The following is a 16476-nucleotide window of genomic DNA, read 5'->3' as shown; positions in this document are numbered from 1 at the left end:
TTAGCTCACACCCAGCGCCTTGTCCACATCCAGTCAATGCTGAAGAGAGCTCCTAGTTACCGGACTTTGGAACTGGAGCTGATTGAATGGCAGGAACGTGAATTGTTTGAGTATTTTGTGGTAGTTTCTCTTAAGAAGAAGCCCTCTAAAAATACTTACCTCCCTGAAGTCACATATCAGTTTCCAAAGGTAAAAAAACAACTTTATTGGATTGCCATCATTATTGTTATTGTAGCTGTTGTCTGCTATTGTAGCATATATGGGACACTGTTAGGCACATGCATAACTTAAAAATAGACACATGTCCAGTTTTAAGAAATATTACTATAGATGGGTGGACATTATTATTTTATATTTCACATTAAATTTATATAGTCATCCATCAATAAATATTCTCTAGGTGGCTTACAAACAAAATTTAAAATGCCAGTTTTTATTGCCCTTGTTTATGTTGTGGATGTTTTGATGAGACTTTTTATTGGAATGGTACCACTGCTGTGATATTTTGTTTTTTTCTAAACTGCTGTGAGGTCATATTTTCAAACAAAGGGCAGCCTAAAAAGGATTTTAAGTAAGTAAGTAAGTAAGTAGGTAGGTAAGTAAGTAAGTAAGTGAGTAAGTAAGTAGTAAGTAAATAGGGTGGCTGCATTCACACAATGTGGCAAACTATAGTAAACGGTTTTTCTATGTATTGCAGTATTTTAATATTTTTTGGGAAGCCGCCCAGAGTGGCTGGGGAAGCCCAGCCAGATGGGTGGGGTATAAATAATAAAATTATTACTATTATTATTACTTCTGTGAACATGGGAGATTGCTTCACTCTTCTCTTAGCACAAGCTGAAACAACGAATTGCAATCCCTGGTTATGGGAGAATGTAACACACTGTAGATAGTAGCACAGATGTGTTCACGGTGATGGTGTTACAGCTTGATCTAGGGAAGAAGGAATTGCCACAGTTCCTTTCTATTCTGTAGAAATCGTTCTGCCCTTAGGATAGGATTTTGGGAGGGTGTGGAGCACCATGGTGGGGAGGCAGCAGCGTGGAACTCTCTTGCAATAGGCAACCCTTTCACTTGTCCTTTCATTGGATACAACCCACTGACTTTTTCTCAAAATTTGTCTATTGAAATGAATAGCCTTGATAAACTTAGGCTTATTAATAGCACTGGGTTTACTCTAAGTTAGTTGAATACGACCCATATATTCTCAGTGTTTGTAGTTTTCTTTGCCTAGAGTCAAGATCTCATAAGGCTAATGGAATCAGACAAAGGCAATATTGGAACAGCAGCAACAAAAGCAGGATCCTGAGTGGGTTTCTGTGATTGTGTGGAGGAGAAAGATATCAATGAGGCTCTGATATCACTAATAATAATACCCAGCTTATCTATTTTGTCATTTGTCTTCTCTTGAACCAAAAAGGCAGTAGTTTAAATTCAAAAGGCACATTTTTGACTTTCTGCATAGGTTTCTGTACTAAGTTATATATATATGGCTTTGGGGGATAAAATATAGTTTTCTCATTTAGTTACCTGGTTGAGTCACAGCTCAATCCTTAACCATGTCTACTTAGAAGTAAGCCCTATTGGGTTCAATGGGGCTTGCTCTCCCAGGTAAGTAGGGTTTAGGATTGCATCCTTAATAGATGTTTGTAGAAGGATAGCTATTCTCTGTGTTGATTTAAAAAGCCTGATTTGAGTCTGTTCTAGACTCTGCTGATGTTAACTTATTCAACCACAGCTAGAAAGACCCACAAAGCAAGTTCGCGAAGCAGAAGAACGTCTCAAGGCCATCCCACAGTTCTGCTTCCCAGATGCCAAGGACTGGAACCCAGTGTCAGAATACAACAGGTAAACTATCCTGCTGATACTTACAAGACCAGATTCATGGATTGACAAAACACACATAAATCTGTGCCCTTTGCTTGTTGTTGCATGTAGATGACATTTTTTTCTCCTTTGGGACTCTAGTTATGTTCTGCGGGTGCACCACACCTAGTCCTTGCCTCTTTTTGCTGCTCCTGCTAATGCCCTTTGCACAGTATTGAGGAAGATAATCAGTGAAATTGGTCATAGCAATTTGATTACTGGCCTTTCTGGGCTCTCTGGGGTTAGAGAAGGAAGAGCTCACTTCTGAGTATCACAAAAGCCCTGTTTAGGTTTTCTGTTACCAAGTAGAGCAGGGGTGGCTAACCCGCAGCTCAGGGGCTGTGATCTAGCTGCTCAATCTCTCTCTCCCTCTCTCTACCCTAATACTGAATGAGTTTGGCAATGGCACCAAAAAGAGAAAAACGATCAAGCAGACATAGCATTGGGGTGGGCACAGCCTTGCACTCTAATGGAGATGCAAATTGCCCCTCTCCAACACATCAAATGGATAATTTTGTGAGCAGAGGGCTATAACTGATGGCCTTGGAGTGCTGCATAACAACTTCCTAGGAGGAAGGGCATGGTAGGCCTTGGAAAAGAAGGGCTGCCATGACAGAGAAGGGGAAGTGAATGGCCTCCAGCTACCCTGCACCCTGCTGTGGCTGCTCCCACTACCACTGCCGATGTCTGGGCAATGAGTGGTGGCAGGCGGGGGTGGGTGGCTAGAGGGATAGATCTCTCTGCCCCCTTCTCCCTGGTGCTATTACCACTGGCCAGACAAGTAACAGAAAGTGGGGAGGTGGCAGAGAGGAGGGAGCAGTTTCAGAGTATGTGTTTTGGGGGAGGGATGGTGGAGAGGAAAGCCAGGGTTCCTTCTCCTTCTTCAGATCAGATTTTAATTTGAGCCGCAGGAGAGTTTGGGCCTTTTAAAGCTTGCCTCTCTTTTGAGGTGAGCTTTTGCAAGCTCCCAAAGACATTCTCTGAGCCTGGCTTGAGGGAGCTTTGCAACCATCTCTTGTTCAGTTTTGTATAGTTCTGATAGCAGTCAGACAGCTAAGAACAGAACAAGAGATGTCAGTCTTTGGGGAGATTTTTCTGCTCACCTCAAAGTCTCCATACTTAAAGAAATAGCTCTCAGCCTAACCTACCGAACAAGCTTGGGAGGATAAAATGGGATGGAGGGAACTATGTATGCTGGCATGAAGTCCTTGGAGGAAAAGTGGGATATGAATGAAAGAAATGGAAAGGGAGGCTCCAGCTTGAAATAGCTGAATTGAAATTCATTGCTTAATTTGAATATATTCCATTCAGACTTAATTGGATTGGTGTGTTTCTTTCCTCCTACAGCATAAGCTACTTCGTAAACCATATGCTAGTTGACCACTATAAGTGGAGTACTCTGTCTTACTACTGTGAGGCAAAAGAAACCAACCAATTTCACAATAGAATATCTGGTTCTCCGTTGCTTCTTGTGTTATGTAATCATTTACACATGGATAGAATGAGTACAAATCCTTTGGTTAGTCTCAAAGCCTCACCAAGACTATGAGATAAAACCACAAGATTTATCTGTCTGGAAGATATCTCAAAACATGTCAAAATATTAATCGAAAGGAATCTTAACACCTGCTTTTTGGCAGCACAATAACATCTGTGGTAATCTTTGTTACAGTGAAACATTCTCTTTTATGCTGACGGGAGAAGATGGCAGCAGAAGGTTTGGTTACTGCAGAAGATTACTAGTAAGTACATCAACTTTTTTCAACATACACTATGCTAAGAATGTGACATATTATGAGAGCTGAATGTGTCACTTTTGGGGCTGCAGACAAATGCAAGAAGAAAATTAATCTCTTGTGGTCTTAAGGGAAATAGAGCTTTTTCTATAGAAAATCAAATCAAATCAAATCCATGTTCATATTCCAGGGAATCTAGGAGTTACTGTATTTTACATGTTTCAGTGTTTATGGCAGGGAATTTCATTTTTTAAAACCAAGCCCACTCTCAATTGTTTATTCTACTTGGAAAATTCATACCTGCCTACTCCCAAATTGGGCATTTCCAGAGAAGAGCTTATTAGAAGTAAAACAGGATGTATCTGATAGAAATGTTACCGGTTATGAAGAGGATACAGAGCTACTGGCACTCATGACGGTTGATTCTTTCCCCATGGTGATCCCATGAGTACATTTGGACTAGCACTACTAGTTAGTATTAGCTGCATAGTTTTGTTTTGCCCCAGAGCTTTCCCTGAAAAAAAATGCTCTTTAATGCTCAGTTGCAGCAAATGTCAATTCAATGTCAGTTAAGGGTTTTCTGTGGATTGCTGTTTGTTCCGATTGAACTTTAAAGAGCAGATTTTTATGGGGAAAGCTCTGGAGAGAGAGAAAAGGGCACATAGAAACAGAGATTTAAAGCACAGGCTGTCCCTGGAAGAAGCAGAGGAAAGCTAAGTGTGGATAAGCCCAAAGCTAACATTGGGGAACTTCTTTTTCTACCTATGTTTTATTGCTTCCTATCCCACTTATATGTTTTTAATGAGATTGTGTTGTAGTGCCAAACAGAGGCTAGTAAGCTGCATTTTCTCATGCTCTGCCCATCTTCCCTTTTGTAGACATTACGTTATTGGGAAACTGGGTCGAGGTCATTCTTTGATTTCCACTCAGGGCCAATTTAGATGTGGTGGTAGATGTTCTATGTGCTTAAACACAGGTCTGCCCACAGACACACAGAAATGGGTTGTGCAGGCTCTAGTTTTAACAGCAAGAAGATGCATACAGGAAAGGAGTGCTGAACACCCCTGTCCCTGGTTGTCACTTACCTTTCTGCATCCCATCTCCCAACCACCTTTCTAGCAGTTAAGGATGCTTCTACTATTAGAGTTTCACTAGGGAGTAAAACACATGTGGAAATAAGATGTAGGGCGGTAATATAGAAGCAAGGGAAGATATAGTACCCCTCATCTGTAGTCTCCTTTTGCACTCACTCCCCTCTTTGATGATCGGGGCAGATGCATGATTAGGCACCTAGTATTTCTGCTATCATGTCTCCTCAGGCCATTGCTAGCAGTAGTAATATTATACTGTACAGCAGTCTCTGGCATGTACAGTATAGTGAGGCAATCCATGCATGAGAATCTGTTCCTGAATGTGGATTACACCTTGCTGAATTGAGGATGATCAAATGCAACCATTCATATCATGAAAGCCTCTGCCTACTTTATGTTTTCTCCACGAGATTGATGCTCATGACAGAAAGAGCATGTATTTTTGAAATACTTTAATTGATGTGGCAAATTGTTTTACTTGGGGAGTTTTTTAATTGCAGGGACACAAATCAGGGAGCCAATATGGCAATTTCCCTGTCTGTGAGACAATGATGATAGTAAATAATCAACAATAACAGAATATTAGGAATAAAAGGAGGCATGTGACCAGAAATAGGAAAAATATGATATATGACCGCTTACTCTGTGCTGACACTACAACACTGACCTTGGCTTTGGTTCAAACAAGTACAGTGGTACCTTGGTTCTCAAACGCCTTGGTACACAAAAAACTTGGAACCCAAACACTGCAAACCCGGAAGTAAGTGTTCTGGTTATCAAACTTTTTTTGGAAGCCGAATGTGCTCTGTTTTGAGTGTTTATGTATTGATTTGAGTGCCACACTTCCGATTTGAGTGTTACACTGAGGTCTGTCTGTTTTTGCTATTTATTTTGCAGCTTTTTTGTTTTGTTTTTGTGACTGTGTGGAACCTAGTTCAGCTACTGATTGATTGATTGTGTGACTGCAGTACATTGTTTATTGCTTTCATTTTATGGCTCAGTGGTCTCGTTAGATAGTAAAATTAATGTTAAATTGCTGTTTTAGGGGTTGTTTTTAAAAGTCTGGAATGGATTAATCCATTTTGCAGTACTTTCTAAGGGAAAGTGCGCCTTGGTTTTGGAACGCTTTGGTTTTGAAACAGACTTCCGGAACGGATTAAGTTTGAGAGCCAAGGTACCACTGTAATTTGTAAGGGAGCAGCACATTAAGATGGAACCTTGTTTTGGAGAAGCAGATACTCCCACTTCTGAAGGGACTATCTGCTGTTAGATTTTTCTTTTCTTTTTTAGAAAGCTTAACTTTTCAGCAGCAGGTGCTGCTGATGGCCTGGGTTGGATGGTGGAGAGGAAGATACCAAAGACTATTTCTGGCAGGATAGCTGGTACTCCTGTTTGATTTCTTTGAGGATGGAAAAGGGTTGGGTGTGCAAAACTGCAGACCTTGTAAATCATCTGCATAGCACATGCAACACAACCCTGACTTACAGAACACAGACTATACTGTTCAGAAAAACCTATTCAAAAGCTGTAATCTAAAGTAATGTTGATAGTGTGGGACAGGATCTCCTGGCACTGTCAGATGCTGCTTCCAGTCCAGTTTTGGCTTAAATATTGTGATTGTTTCATTTTCAAAACAATAAAGTTGGACAAGTACAGTTGTCAGGCTTCCATGACTATTAATATGTACAGTATGTTCACATTACATTGCTACATCCACAGTTTCTTTCACTTAAATAAGCATTATATTATAAGTGCATTTTGATCACTGACATTAATGTCTTCCATAAACTGAAGTTTGAATTCTAGATGTCACCCATTGGGATTATTAGAAATTACATTCAAATGCCCTTATATGTGGCTAAATCTGAAACTTTTTTATCAGAACTCCTATGTTGATATTCAAAAGGAGTGGGAAATAATTCACTGATGCACGAAAATTGAAAACAGTGGCAAACATCACCTAAGAGCTATTCCTAAGTGTTTTGTTCTCTTTTCAGAGTTCTGTATTATAGATGTGTATGCTAGGCTGACAACCTTTAGTCTTCTTGAATACTTGAATACTTGGGGAGATTTGTTTTTTAAGACTGCCTTCAGACTCACAAATCTGCAGTGAGGTTGAGGTTCACAGGGAGATGAAAATGGCTTTGATGATAGGTAATTTCTGATCTTTACAATTTTGCATAACAGCCAGTAGCATTGAGACAACCTGCTCCTGGGGCATTTAGTCAGTGATGGACCTTGGGGCCTCAAATGTCAGCGATGCCCTGTGTAACACCAAAAAATCGGAACTTTCCTCGCTTCACATCTTCCATTCTACATCGTAGCTGCAGTGCCCCCGAGGCTCTGGGCCAAGTTCAACCAAGCCAGTGGTGCTCCCCTAAATCCACCTCTGATTTACCCATTCATATAGACCAAAGTTGGGGAACCTGTGGCCCTCCCGCTTGATTCCATCTTCCACTAATCAACACACACACTCAAACACAAAGTCTAATGGAAAATAAACAGGAATCTTTAAAATTCGAGCTATTACTTAAAATTGCACACTACAGTATATTAGAAAACAATTTCAAAATTCAGTGATTCTTATTTCAAACGTGAATACTGCCGCAAATGTAAAAAGCTTTGTACTAACACAGGGGCTTTTTTCATAATTAGAGGTTTGAAGGAAATTGAAAGGTTATGCAGTTTGGTGCATGCACACACCAGTGAAAGAGTTGATAGAAAGAAGAGTTCCAGCCACTTAAAAACTTTCCACCTCTGAGGGGCTCCATTTTTATTGCTGCGATCTGTTAGCACAAAGGAAGTCACTGCTGCTGGTAAAAAGAAAAGGGAAATCTGAAATAAAGGACATGAAGCAAGAGAGGTTTGGAAAGTGAAGATGCTCAATTTTTTATTTTAAAACTTGGTGACACTGTAGCCTTTAAGGGTTATTAAAAAAGCAGCAAAAAAACCCAGGAGTAATATTTCACAAGGCCGGAGCTTTTGACTAAACTGTGAGCCGTTATTGTTCCTGCTATTATATATGACCCAGGAATGCAGTGTTTTTACTGGCAGCCAGCAAGACAGCTTTTAGCTGGTAGCTGTCCAGGACGCCTGGCATGGCTACAGCATTCCTGCAGATTTGACACAATGATTTTAACCCAAATCCCACATGCTAGATATAATCACTTGATGCTTTTAGAAGGCGTTTTTATACCTAATATGGACAAAGAAGGATTCTGCCTTTTCAGAAATGTGACGTCTGCTGAGCAGCAGGTCTTGATCCAGAAATAGACTCGTCTGTGTTCACTTAACTTCACTGCATCTTCACGATTTTAACTGCAGAAGCACACGCACCTGCTGACCAGCCCAGTCATTCTCTGATTAGAACATTAATCTGCAGTTTCCTGTGACTCCTGCGCAAACAGCTCAACAGCAAAGCGTTAACTGCAGAAAATATTTTGAAAGCCTCATAAAAAAAGGGTTAACAACCAGGATTTTTAAATGTTGCCATCTCCTTTGGTTTGATTGGAAATGGAAGGAGCTAGCGTACCTTAGGTACACAGAATTGGCACTGCTGTTTTGTCCTTAATATGGAGCATGTGCTCACACCATCGGCACAACTGCAAATTAACTGCCTTTTAACACTCATAATGAAGGAATGTCTACATGATTATGGAGGACACTGTCAAACCACCTAGGTCATGGCTAGTTTCCCGATTGCTTTCTATTTGCAAGGCACCCGATGGATGTAGTAAGCAAACTCATGTGGGAAGATTTGTGATGGCCTAGGCCAGTCCTCCTATTAGGCAGAGTGAGGTGTAACCACCTCAGGCCCTAGGTACTGGCAGCACTTTTTCCAACCATGAAGTTGTTACAGTAAGTGCCACACTAAAAAAAAAAAAATTTTTAATTAAAAGTTTTCTTGGTTTACAACAGTTACGTGCATTGTCTCTTTTTTCAGATTGTGAAGTCCTTTCTACAAATCAGTTACATTTGATATGAGACATTAGTATTGTATACGGCATAGGGTTGGGGAAGAAGGGGGGGGGAGAGGGGTGGTGAAACTTATGTTCTTTTATATAGTGTGCATGTGTGGGTTTTTTGTCAGCATCAGCTGGGTAGGTTCTTTTTCTATTCGCTTATTACATTTCCTTGGTAGTGAGAGGGATTGGGGGTGGGCAGAGTGTGAAGTGCCACACTTTTTAACAACAACAAAAAGATGTGCCGCTACTGTGTACCCTTGAGTACCCCCTGAAAAAAGGCACTGGGTACTGGGATGGGAGCAGCAGCAACATTACTTGATTGTCTGTATACTGACCCCACCCCACCCCCCAGCCAATCATTCGTCTTTGTTGCCACATAGCCTTACCTTGGCCCTATAATCTAGCCTGAGGCCTTGGGCCCTGTGGAAAACACTATCCTGTTGACAGGATTCAACTGCTAGTCAACTTGGCTTCAGTACATGGAATACGGCACCATCTTGTCCTTCATCGCAGGCAGCAAAATGTATTGGGCTGGCCCTAGGGTTTGCATTCTCAATGGTCCTCACTCCCAACTTTTCTCATAAGTGATCTTGGTGGCTTCAGTTCATATATGATAGAAAAACGACATCAATGGCAGAAATTCTAAATGTGCTGGAGGTTTCTTTAAAATAAAACAAAACTTTGATTTGGTATGATGATGGGGAAGTGTGTCCATTGCACAGCAGTTGCCAGAATGGATAAATGTATCTTGAGGTTCCAGCCTTCGGGAAAATAAGGTGATTTCCCAACAGTTTGACCACTTTGGTGATGAAAGGAAATAGTCGTGTTTAGAATAGTGGCCAATGGCACAATCATATCAGTGGCTTAAAATGCAATTAAACCTGCTTTCTTTCTTTCTTTCACTATTGTTGTCAGCCAAGTGGAAAAGGTCCACGCCTACCTGAAGTATATTGTGTGATCAGCCGCCTGGGTTGCTTTGACTTATTTTCCAAGGTAAGCTGGAGGTTTTTTTAAGCACTGCTGTTGCATTAGCTGCTCAGAGAAAACTTTCACACTTAATGAGTCAAGAAGAGGAATTTTTTGTTTGATTGGCGATAACAGTATTTTAGAATTACTGTGCTGGACAGTTCATCTCTGTTATTGACTTTATTAAAGAATGCTTTATTACTTCTGTGCCTGAAGTGCATCTCAATTTGAAAAACATCTGTGTCTGTCGGTATTGGCACTCTCCCTCTCAGTCCATTGTATTCTAAAGCCACTTTTGGCCAAGCTGTAATTCTTGGCGCACTTATCTGAAATGATGAGCCAGTATAACACTAACCCAGTATCTGTTTATTGCCAAATACAGGGAATATCTCCAGAACCGTTTTGTTTTTTAAAATTGTGGTTGGGTGTGCATCCAATGGATATCTAATCCTCATTGCCCACATGCCTCTGTATTCAGTCTGCATTAATCCGCCTGCACACCCAAAATACTGATGCCAGGCTTGATAATATCCCAGTTCATATTATACCTCCTTTCTGCTTCCCATCCCCAAGGCCTGTTTCACCAAAAGTTGCTGAAACTTGGAAGTTCAGGATGCATATGCACCTGTAGATAAAAGATAACTTCATATCAAGATCATTGCATGGGTGAATTCTGTTAGGCTATGCTGTTTTCTGTCATCAAAGAAAGTTTAAAATGTGTTAATGGGAGTTATCTAAATAGCAGTGTCAAAGGCATGCAGAAGGCATTGCATTCATGCTCTGGTATCTCCAATAAAATAATCTCAGGAAGCAAGGCTAAAAAAGACTTCTGCTGCAGATCAGCTGCCAATAGGACAGTAGACAGTAGTGGTCTGACTTCCCATTTGCAGTTCAGCTATTAATGGAAACTGTAAATGACTTACTTGAGCTATTTAAATGCCAGAAGGTAAAGCCGGAACTTTTTGATAGAAGCCCAGCAAACTGCTTCTTCATTTATATTATCACAAGCATCATTCTCCTTTCTATAAGGGTTCTCAGATATAGAAAGCTTTCAAACTTTGATGATGGTTACTCAAAGGGAATTTGAACTCTCTTGTGCTGTTACTGTCTGTTCCTGAGAGACTATGGCTTAATGTGAATGTGCAAAGTACTGGAGAGAAATTTGTGACTGCTTTTCTCCTCCTCTGGCCCTGCATCTTCACACTGGTTTTTTTTTCTTCCATGGTTCTGCTCAGTGTTGCACCTGAATCTGGGCACATGGTTTATTTTTGCCAGACAATGAACAAGTGGTAAGCCAAGGAACAAACATTGGCTACAGCTTATGACCCCTAGGACCCCTATTGTCTCCCCACATTATTTGGTCCAGCTGTGCTGATTAGCTACAGTCCCTCTGTTTGACCATTCTCTGTGTGGTGCTGCAATGCAGCCAGGGTCCTGTAGTTCCAGGTTATCTTTCAAGCGTTGGTGTCATTGAGAGATTCCTTGTTTAGATGGAATGTTAGTGACAGTCCTTCTCAAAGAAGTACGTTTAGATTGAGTCCATACTCAACTGGAAGGCTTCAGTCCTAGAAATGACATTTCTGGAAAAAGAAAGTTTGATATTGCTTGATTTTTTTAAAAATAAATGGACAAAACACAAAAATTCCAGTTTACTAGCACTTTGGTTGAGTAGAGTCAATATAGCATACATGTGTAAGTTGTCATTAAGACGCAGCTTCTTTTTTATTCTGCATTTGACTGTGATGGATCAGATACTGGATGAAGTTGAAAGGAGAAGAGGAATATCTGCTGCCCTGGTTTATCCATTTATGAGAAGTCTGATGGAGTCTCCTTTTCCTGCACCTGGAAAGACAATCAAAGTCAAGACTTTCCTGCCTGGAGCTGGAAATGAGGTAAAAAGAAACCTTAAACTTTCAAGTAAAACCCTAACACACGTATTATTTCTCTCTCTGAAACAGTAAAATAGAGAGAAAGAAAGTAGAACACAGAGAGCTATCACAGCTCTGGAAGTTACATGTATTGTGGATTTATTTTTTAAAATAAATTTCTTTTGGGAAGCTGCTGCATTAGGCAATTTACTTTGGTGTGTGTATGTGCATAACTGCTTCAGGAATCCAATTTATATTTGTTTAACAGATTCTATGTTATAGGGCGTCTTGGTTTTATCTATGAAAATTATGACATCAGCAGGCTTTATCACAAGGTCAGCAAACTAGCCATCAAAGTAGTCTCAAGGTGTTTTCTCTTGTTGACTAATCCCTAGTGGTTACGTCAGGAAGCTACAAGTCACCACAGGCAAGAATTGAAATTATAACCAGCATGTTGCAACAGTTTAGTACCATATATAAGTATGTCACGATTTTGTCTATATTTGGTCATTAAAAGGCTACATAGTTCAGCCTACAAATTAGTGTCATTGCACTTTTGTCATAGTCATGAAGCTAGCCAAGCAAGAGATAATTCCTGCATTCATAACATACTGTATGTGAGCTAATTCTTTTTACGTTGTAATGTATGAATGATGGAATGGTGTCAGTTTCACTCTCTGTAGTTGGCTTTTTGTGCTTTTATATTGTAAACCATCCTGCGATCTTTGGATGAAGGACGGTACAGGGATCTAATAAGTAATAAAATAAATTATAATAAATAATAGTAAACCAATAACAACATCAGCTTCTTGTCAAGCACACATTAGGCAAAATACACACTTTCTCCTTCTCTGCATATTGCGGAAAGTAACATTTCTTGGGGAAAATACCATAAAAGGTGACATGAATTCTCAAGGCTACCAAAGGAGGCAGACAATCCAAGAAATGTTTTGTTACTTTCAAATTCCACATAATAATTAACCAAAGTCAGGATGCAAGATTGGCATAATGTCCATATTATAATCAAGCCAGTTAGAACATGACTTGTGTTTCTGGAATGCATTCAGGTGATAGAACTCCGAAGGCCAATGGACTCTCGCCTGGAACATGTGGACTTTGAGTGCCTTTTCAAGTGTCTGAGTATACGACAAATCATCAGAATCTTTGCCTCCCTCCTGTTGGAACGTCGAGTGATCTTCATAGCAGATAAACTCAGGTAAGTCACACAAGAACTTCCCTGATGAAAATTAAATATAAGGCTGAAAATTAAATATAATGCTATGAGCATAGTGCTGCTCACTGTACAACCATTCATTAAAGCTAGTTGGGGATACTTCCAGTCATCCTGTCTCCCTTCTCATTAAAAAAAAAAAAGGAATTGACTTCAGGTTACACTTTTACTGAGTGCTTTCACATCATTTTATAAAGTAATAAACCTGTAATACTATGCTACGTGTTATGTGTTACCCAAAGCTAGGGATTCCCAAATTGAGGTCTACAGACTGAGCTTCATTCAGGTGGTTCACAGTGTGTCTGTGAAAAACAGATACAATTCTAATACAGTAAAATACAATATAAAAAACAAAGCAAGCAATAAAAATACAAGTGAAAATTATACAGCGCCTAGCACAGCCCATTCAATTGCTACAGCAGGCAGAAAAAATATATTCAATGGCATGCCAAGACCCCCAGCAATTTCCAAGTGGTCTGTGGGAGAAAAACTTTTGGGAAGCACTGGCCTAAGCTATGAAACTTGGGGACTCAGCTACACTAGTCAGTTATATCGTTGTAACACCATTGTAAAGATGCAACACCAGTTGGTGCTGTAGAGCACAAAATTTGTCTATGTGATTTTCATAGGGTTCCTCCCCCCCTTTTGTTATAAAGATCTAATTTATGACTTATTTATAGCTATCCTCTGAAGTTGAAGAAGTGAAAAGGAATTGAATAGCTTCAGCACCACACATTTTTGCTTGCATGAACTGGTTCATTCTACGTAGATGTGTGGTTATTAACCAGTAATTGGAGGGGGGGGGGGACGGGGACAACTCTTATTGAGAGCACTTCCACAAGGTAGTTGTGGACTTGGTGCTGCTTACACATGCAAGTTTTGTGCAGTGTTCACATGTCAATCTCATCAAAACATTGTCCCATTTTATTTTTCTATTTAATATGGATTTACTGATTCTACAAAAATTCTGATGTTAAAGAAAACAGGGCAAGATAGTCAATCCAGATTAAAAGAGAAAAAAATATGGAATAGCATTTGGGTGAGGACAACATCATGAGGATGTTGTGAAACATGTGTGCGCATGAGCTGCATTGAGCTCACAATAAATGGCCCTGTGGAAGTGCTCTGTGTCCCATTAATGCTTTTCCAAGGGTGTTTGAATTAGAATCACCAAGAGGAAAGAAGTATGCTCTCCCAGTGTAATAGGTAGATGTATTGGTCAGTGGGAAATGCACATGCTTCTCTTTTCACTCTATGTCAGTGATGTGCACTCTAGTACTGTACTGGAAAGCAAAAGTGCAGAGAGCTAAATGAAACAGGGAGGAAAGGATAAATCATTGCAAACCATATGTATGGGCATGAGGGCACTAATGCAGTGGAAGAAGATGGAAAATGCCACCAGGCTATTTTAAAGGACTAGAGCAGGGGTCAGCAATCTTTTTCAGTAATGGGCCAGTCCACTGTCCCTCAGACTTTGGGGGGGGGGGGCAGACTATATTTTGAAAAATAATAATGAACGAATTCCTATGCCCGACAAATAACCCAGAGATGCATTTTAAATAAAAGCACACATTCTACTCATGTAAAAACACCAGGCAGGCCCACAAATAACCCAAGAGATGCTTTTAAAATAAAAGGACACATTCTACTCATGAAAAACACACTGATTCCTGGACCATCCGCTGGCCGGATTGAGAAGGCGATTGGGCCGCATCCTGGGCCTTAGGTTGCCTACCCCTGGACTAGAGTAATGCTCTCTGCTGCAGTCCAGGGTGACCTTGGGCCAGTCACACTTCTTTGAAGTCTCTCAGCCCCACTCACCTCACAGAGTGTTTGTTGTGGGGGAGGAAGGGAAAGGAGAATGTTAGCCGCTTTGAGACTCCTGAAGGGGAGTGAAAGGCGGGATATCAAATCCAAACTCTTCTTCTTACTCTTCTTCAGTCGTCTGAAACCTTGGAGAGATACCACCAGTGTAGGCAGTACTGAGCTAGACGGACCAAGAGATAAGTCGTGTATTTACCAGCTGCTACTGCTGAATGGTGACGTGGGACGCGGGTGGCGCTGTGGGTTAAAGCCTCAGTGCCTAGGGCTTGCCGATTGAAAGGTTGGCGGTTCAAATCCCCGCGGCGGGGTGCGCTCCTGCTGTTCGGTCCCAGCGCCTGCCAACCTAGCAGTTCGAAAGCACCCCTGGGTGCAAGTAGATAAATAGGGACCGCTTACTAGCGGGAAGGTAAACGGCGTTTCCGTGTGCGGCTCTGGCTCGCCAGAGCAGCGATGTCACGCTGGCCACGTGACCCGGAAGTGTCTTCGGACAGTGCTGGCCCTTGGCCTCTTGAGTGAGATGGGCGCACAACCCTAGAGTCTGTCAAGACTGGCCCGTACGGGCAGGGGTACCTTTACCTTTACCTTTACTGCTGAACGGTGACAAGAATGCTGCAATGTTCCACCTGCACAAAGGCAATTAAGATTCCATGCTGGTGACATCATTGGTTCACACCTGTGCAGCCACTGTGTTGGATTCTGGTCCCCTCATTACCTGGTCACTGTTTGTGTGGGAATGCTTCACAAAATTCATTTTGTTATACTTGTGTATTCTTCACAATACACTCTAGGTTGCAAAGAGCCAACAATTGTTTCATAAATTCCTCATAAATAATCTCATTATTGCTGGTGTCTTTGCAAATCAGTGATGAAAGTCTATACAGGACATTGTTAATAGCATATGTGACCCAGTAAAGAAGCTCTGTTACATGATGACAGAGAACCATAACAGAAATTTCAGAGATCATTATTATTATAGTGTGAAGTCTACAATTCTCACCAAGCATGACAGCACATTTGATTTTGTTAAATCTTTTGTGCACAATGCCCAACAAGATAAATCCTTATACATGACTCATGTCTTTTCAACGTGAAGTTTATGTTGGCTTACATTCATGGGGGGGAAATACTTAGTAGCAGGATGAAGGAGCTGAGAGTTTATCCTTTACATTGTAGCCATAGTTAAAACTGTTTTGTACAAGGGGATAGTTGATAATTGGCTGATGTGATGTGGAAAGTATGCACTTCCTCCTCACTCCATGCCCCCTACCCCAGCTTTATCATCCAAACCTTTGTGCTCTGCAGTTTGTCACATGAAGCTCACTCCCAGCAATCAAGCCAGCATACTAATTCATGTGAGACCACTTCAGCCTGCCCTGCAAGCATTCACTTTTGCTCAAAATCATTTACTGGGGGAATCTTAGCATAGGGCTAGTTAAACTCCAGCAATGTTTCTGCTGGTGGTTGTATCAGGGCTTGTCCTCACTGGACTTTATCATGAGTTTGAGGCTGCTTGAGTCCAGAATTTATAGGTGTTGTTCACATGACGTTGCCCTCAACTGGAACCCATCCCACATATTTTGTTGAGTGAATTCGGATGCCCCCAATCCCCAGGCCATCCAAAAAACAAAGCAAAATGCAGAGCAAATCTGCTGCTGTCTGACTGCCAGATGGGCGGCTGCTGCATTCTGTTTGGTTAAGGTGGCATGGAATGGGTGTGTGAATGCAGATGTTTCCTTGTTTGCAGAATGGAAGGGGGACTTTTTTCTGCTTCCCCACTTCCAGCCACTCAGTGAAGATTGGGGAAAAGACCTGTATAAGAATATTAAGACTGAGTGGGGATGAGGAGTTTTTGACAGCATAGAGCAGGGGTCAGCAACCTAAGGCCCATGGGCCACAAGCAGCCCATGGGGGTCGTTTAACCGGCCCATG

At 41.2% G+C, this 16476-nt stretch overlaps 2 protein-coding genes across 9 annotated transcripts in view; both read left to right on the top strand.

Annotated features, from left to right (window-relative positions):
* Positions 1 to 16476, top strand: part of DENND5A (DENN domain containing 5A) — a 609609-nt gene that overhangs the window by 323829 nt on the left and 269304 nt on the right. The window lies entirely within an intron of this gene.
* DENND2B (DENN domain containing 2B) overlaps positions 1 to 16476 on the top strand; it is a 139889-nt gene that overhangs the window by 107338 nt on the left and 16075 nt on the right. For all 8 annotated transcript variants that reach the window (XM_083400804.1, XM_083400802.1, XM_083400805.1 and 5 more), the window contains 6 exons: positions 5 to 189; positions 1739 to 1848; positions 3539 to 3608; positions 9574 to 9651; positions 11376 to 11516; positions 12560 to 12708. In XM_083400804.1, the coding sequence (XP_083256930.1) occupies positions 5 to 189; positions 1739 to 1848; positions 3539 to 3608; positions 9574 to 9651; positions 11376 to 11516; positions 12560 to 12708 (733 nt within the window). The remainder of the gene's footprint in view (positions 1 to 4; positions 190 to 1738; positions 1849 to 3538; positions 3609 to 9573; positions 9652 to 11375; positions 11517 to 12559; positions 12709 to 16476) is intronic.

This window comes from Podarcis tiliguerta (genome assembly GCF_965153285.1).
Source record: "Podarcis tiliguerta genome assembly, chromosome: 1".
Classification (NCBI taxonomy): domain Eukaryota; kingdom Metazoa; phylum Chordata; class Lepidosauria; order Squamata; family Lacertidae; genus Podarcis; species Podarcis tiliguerta.
The sequence above is the reverse complement of the archived record's forward strand: the minus strand, read 5'-3'. Positions and strand labels throughout refer to the sequence as shown.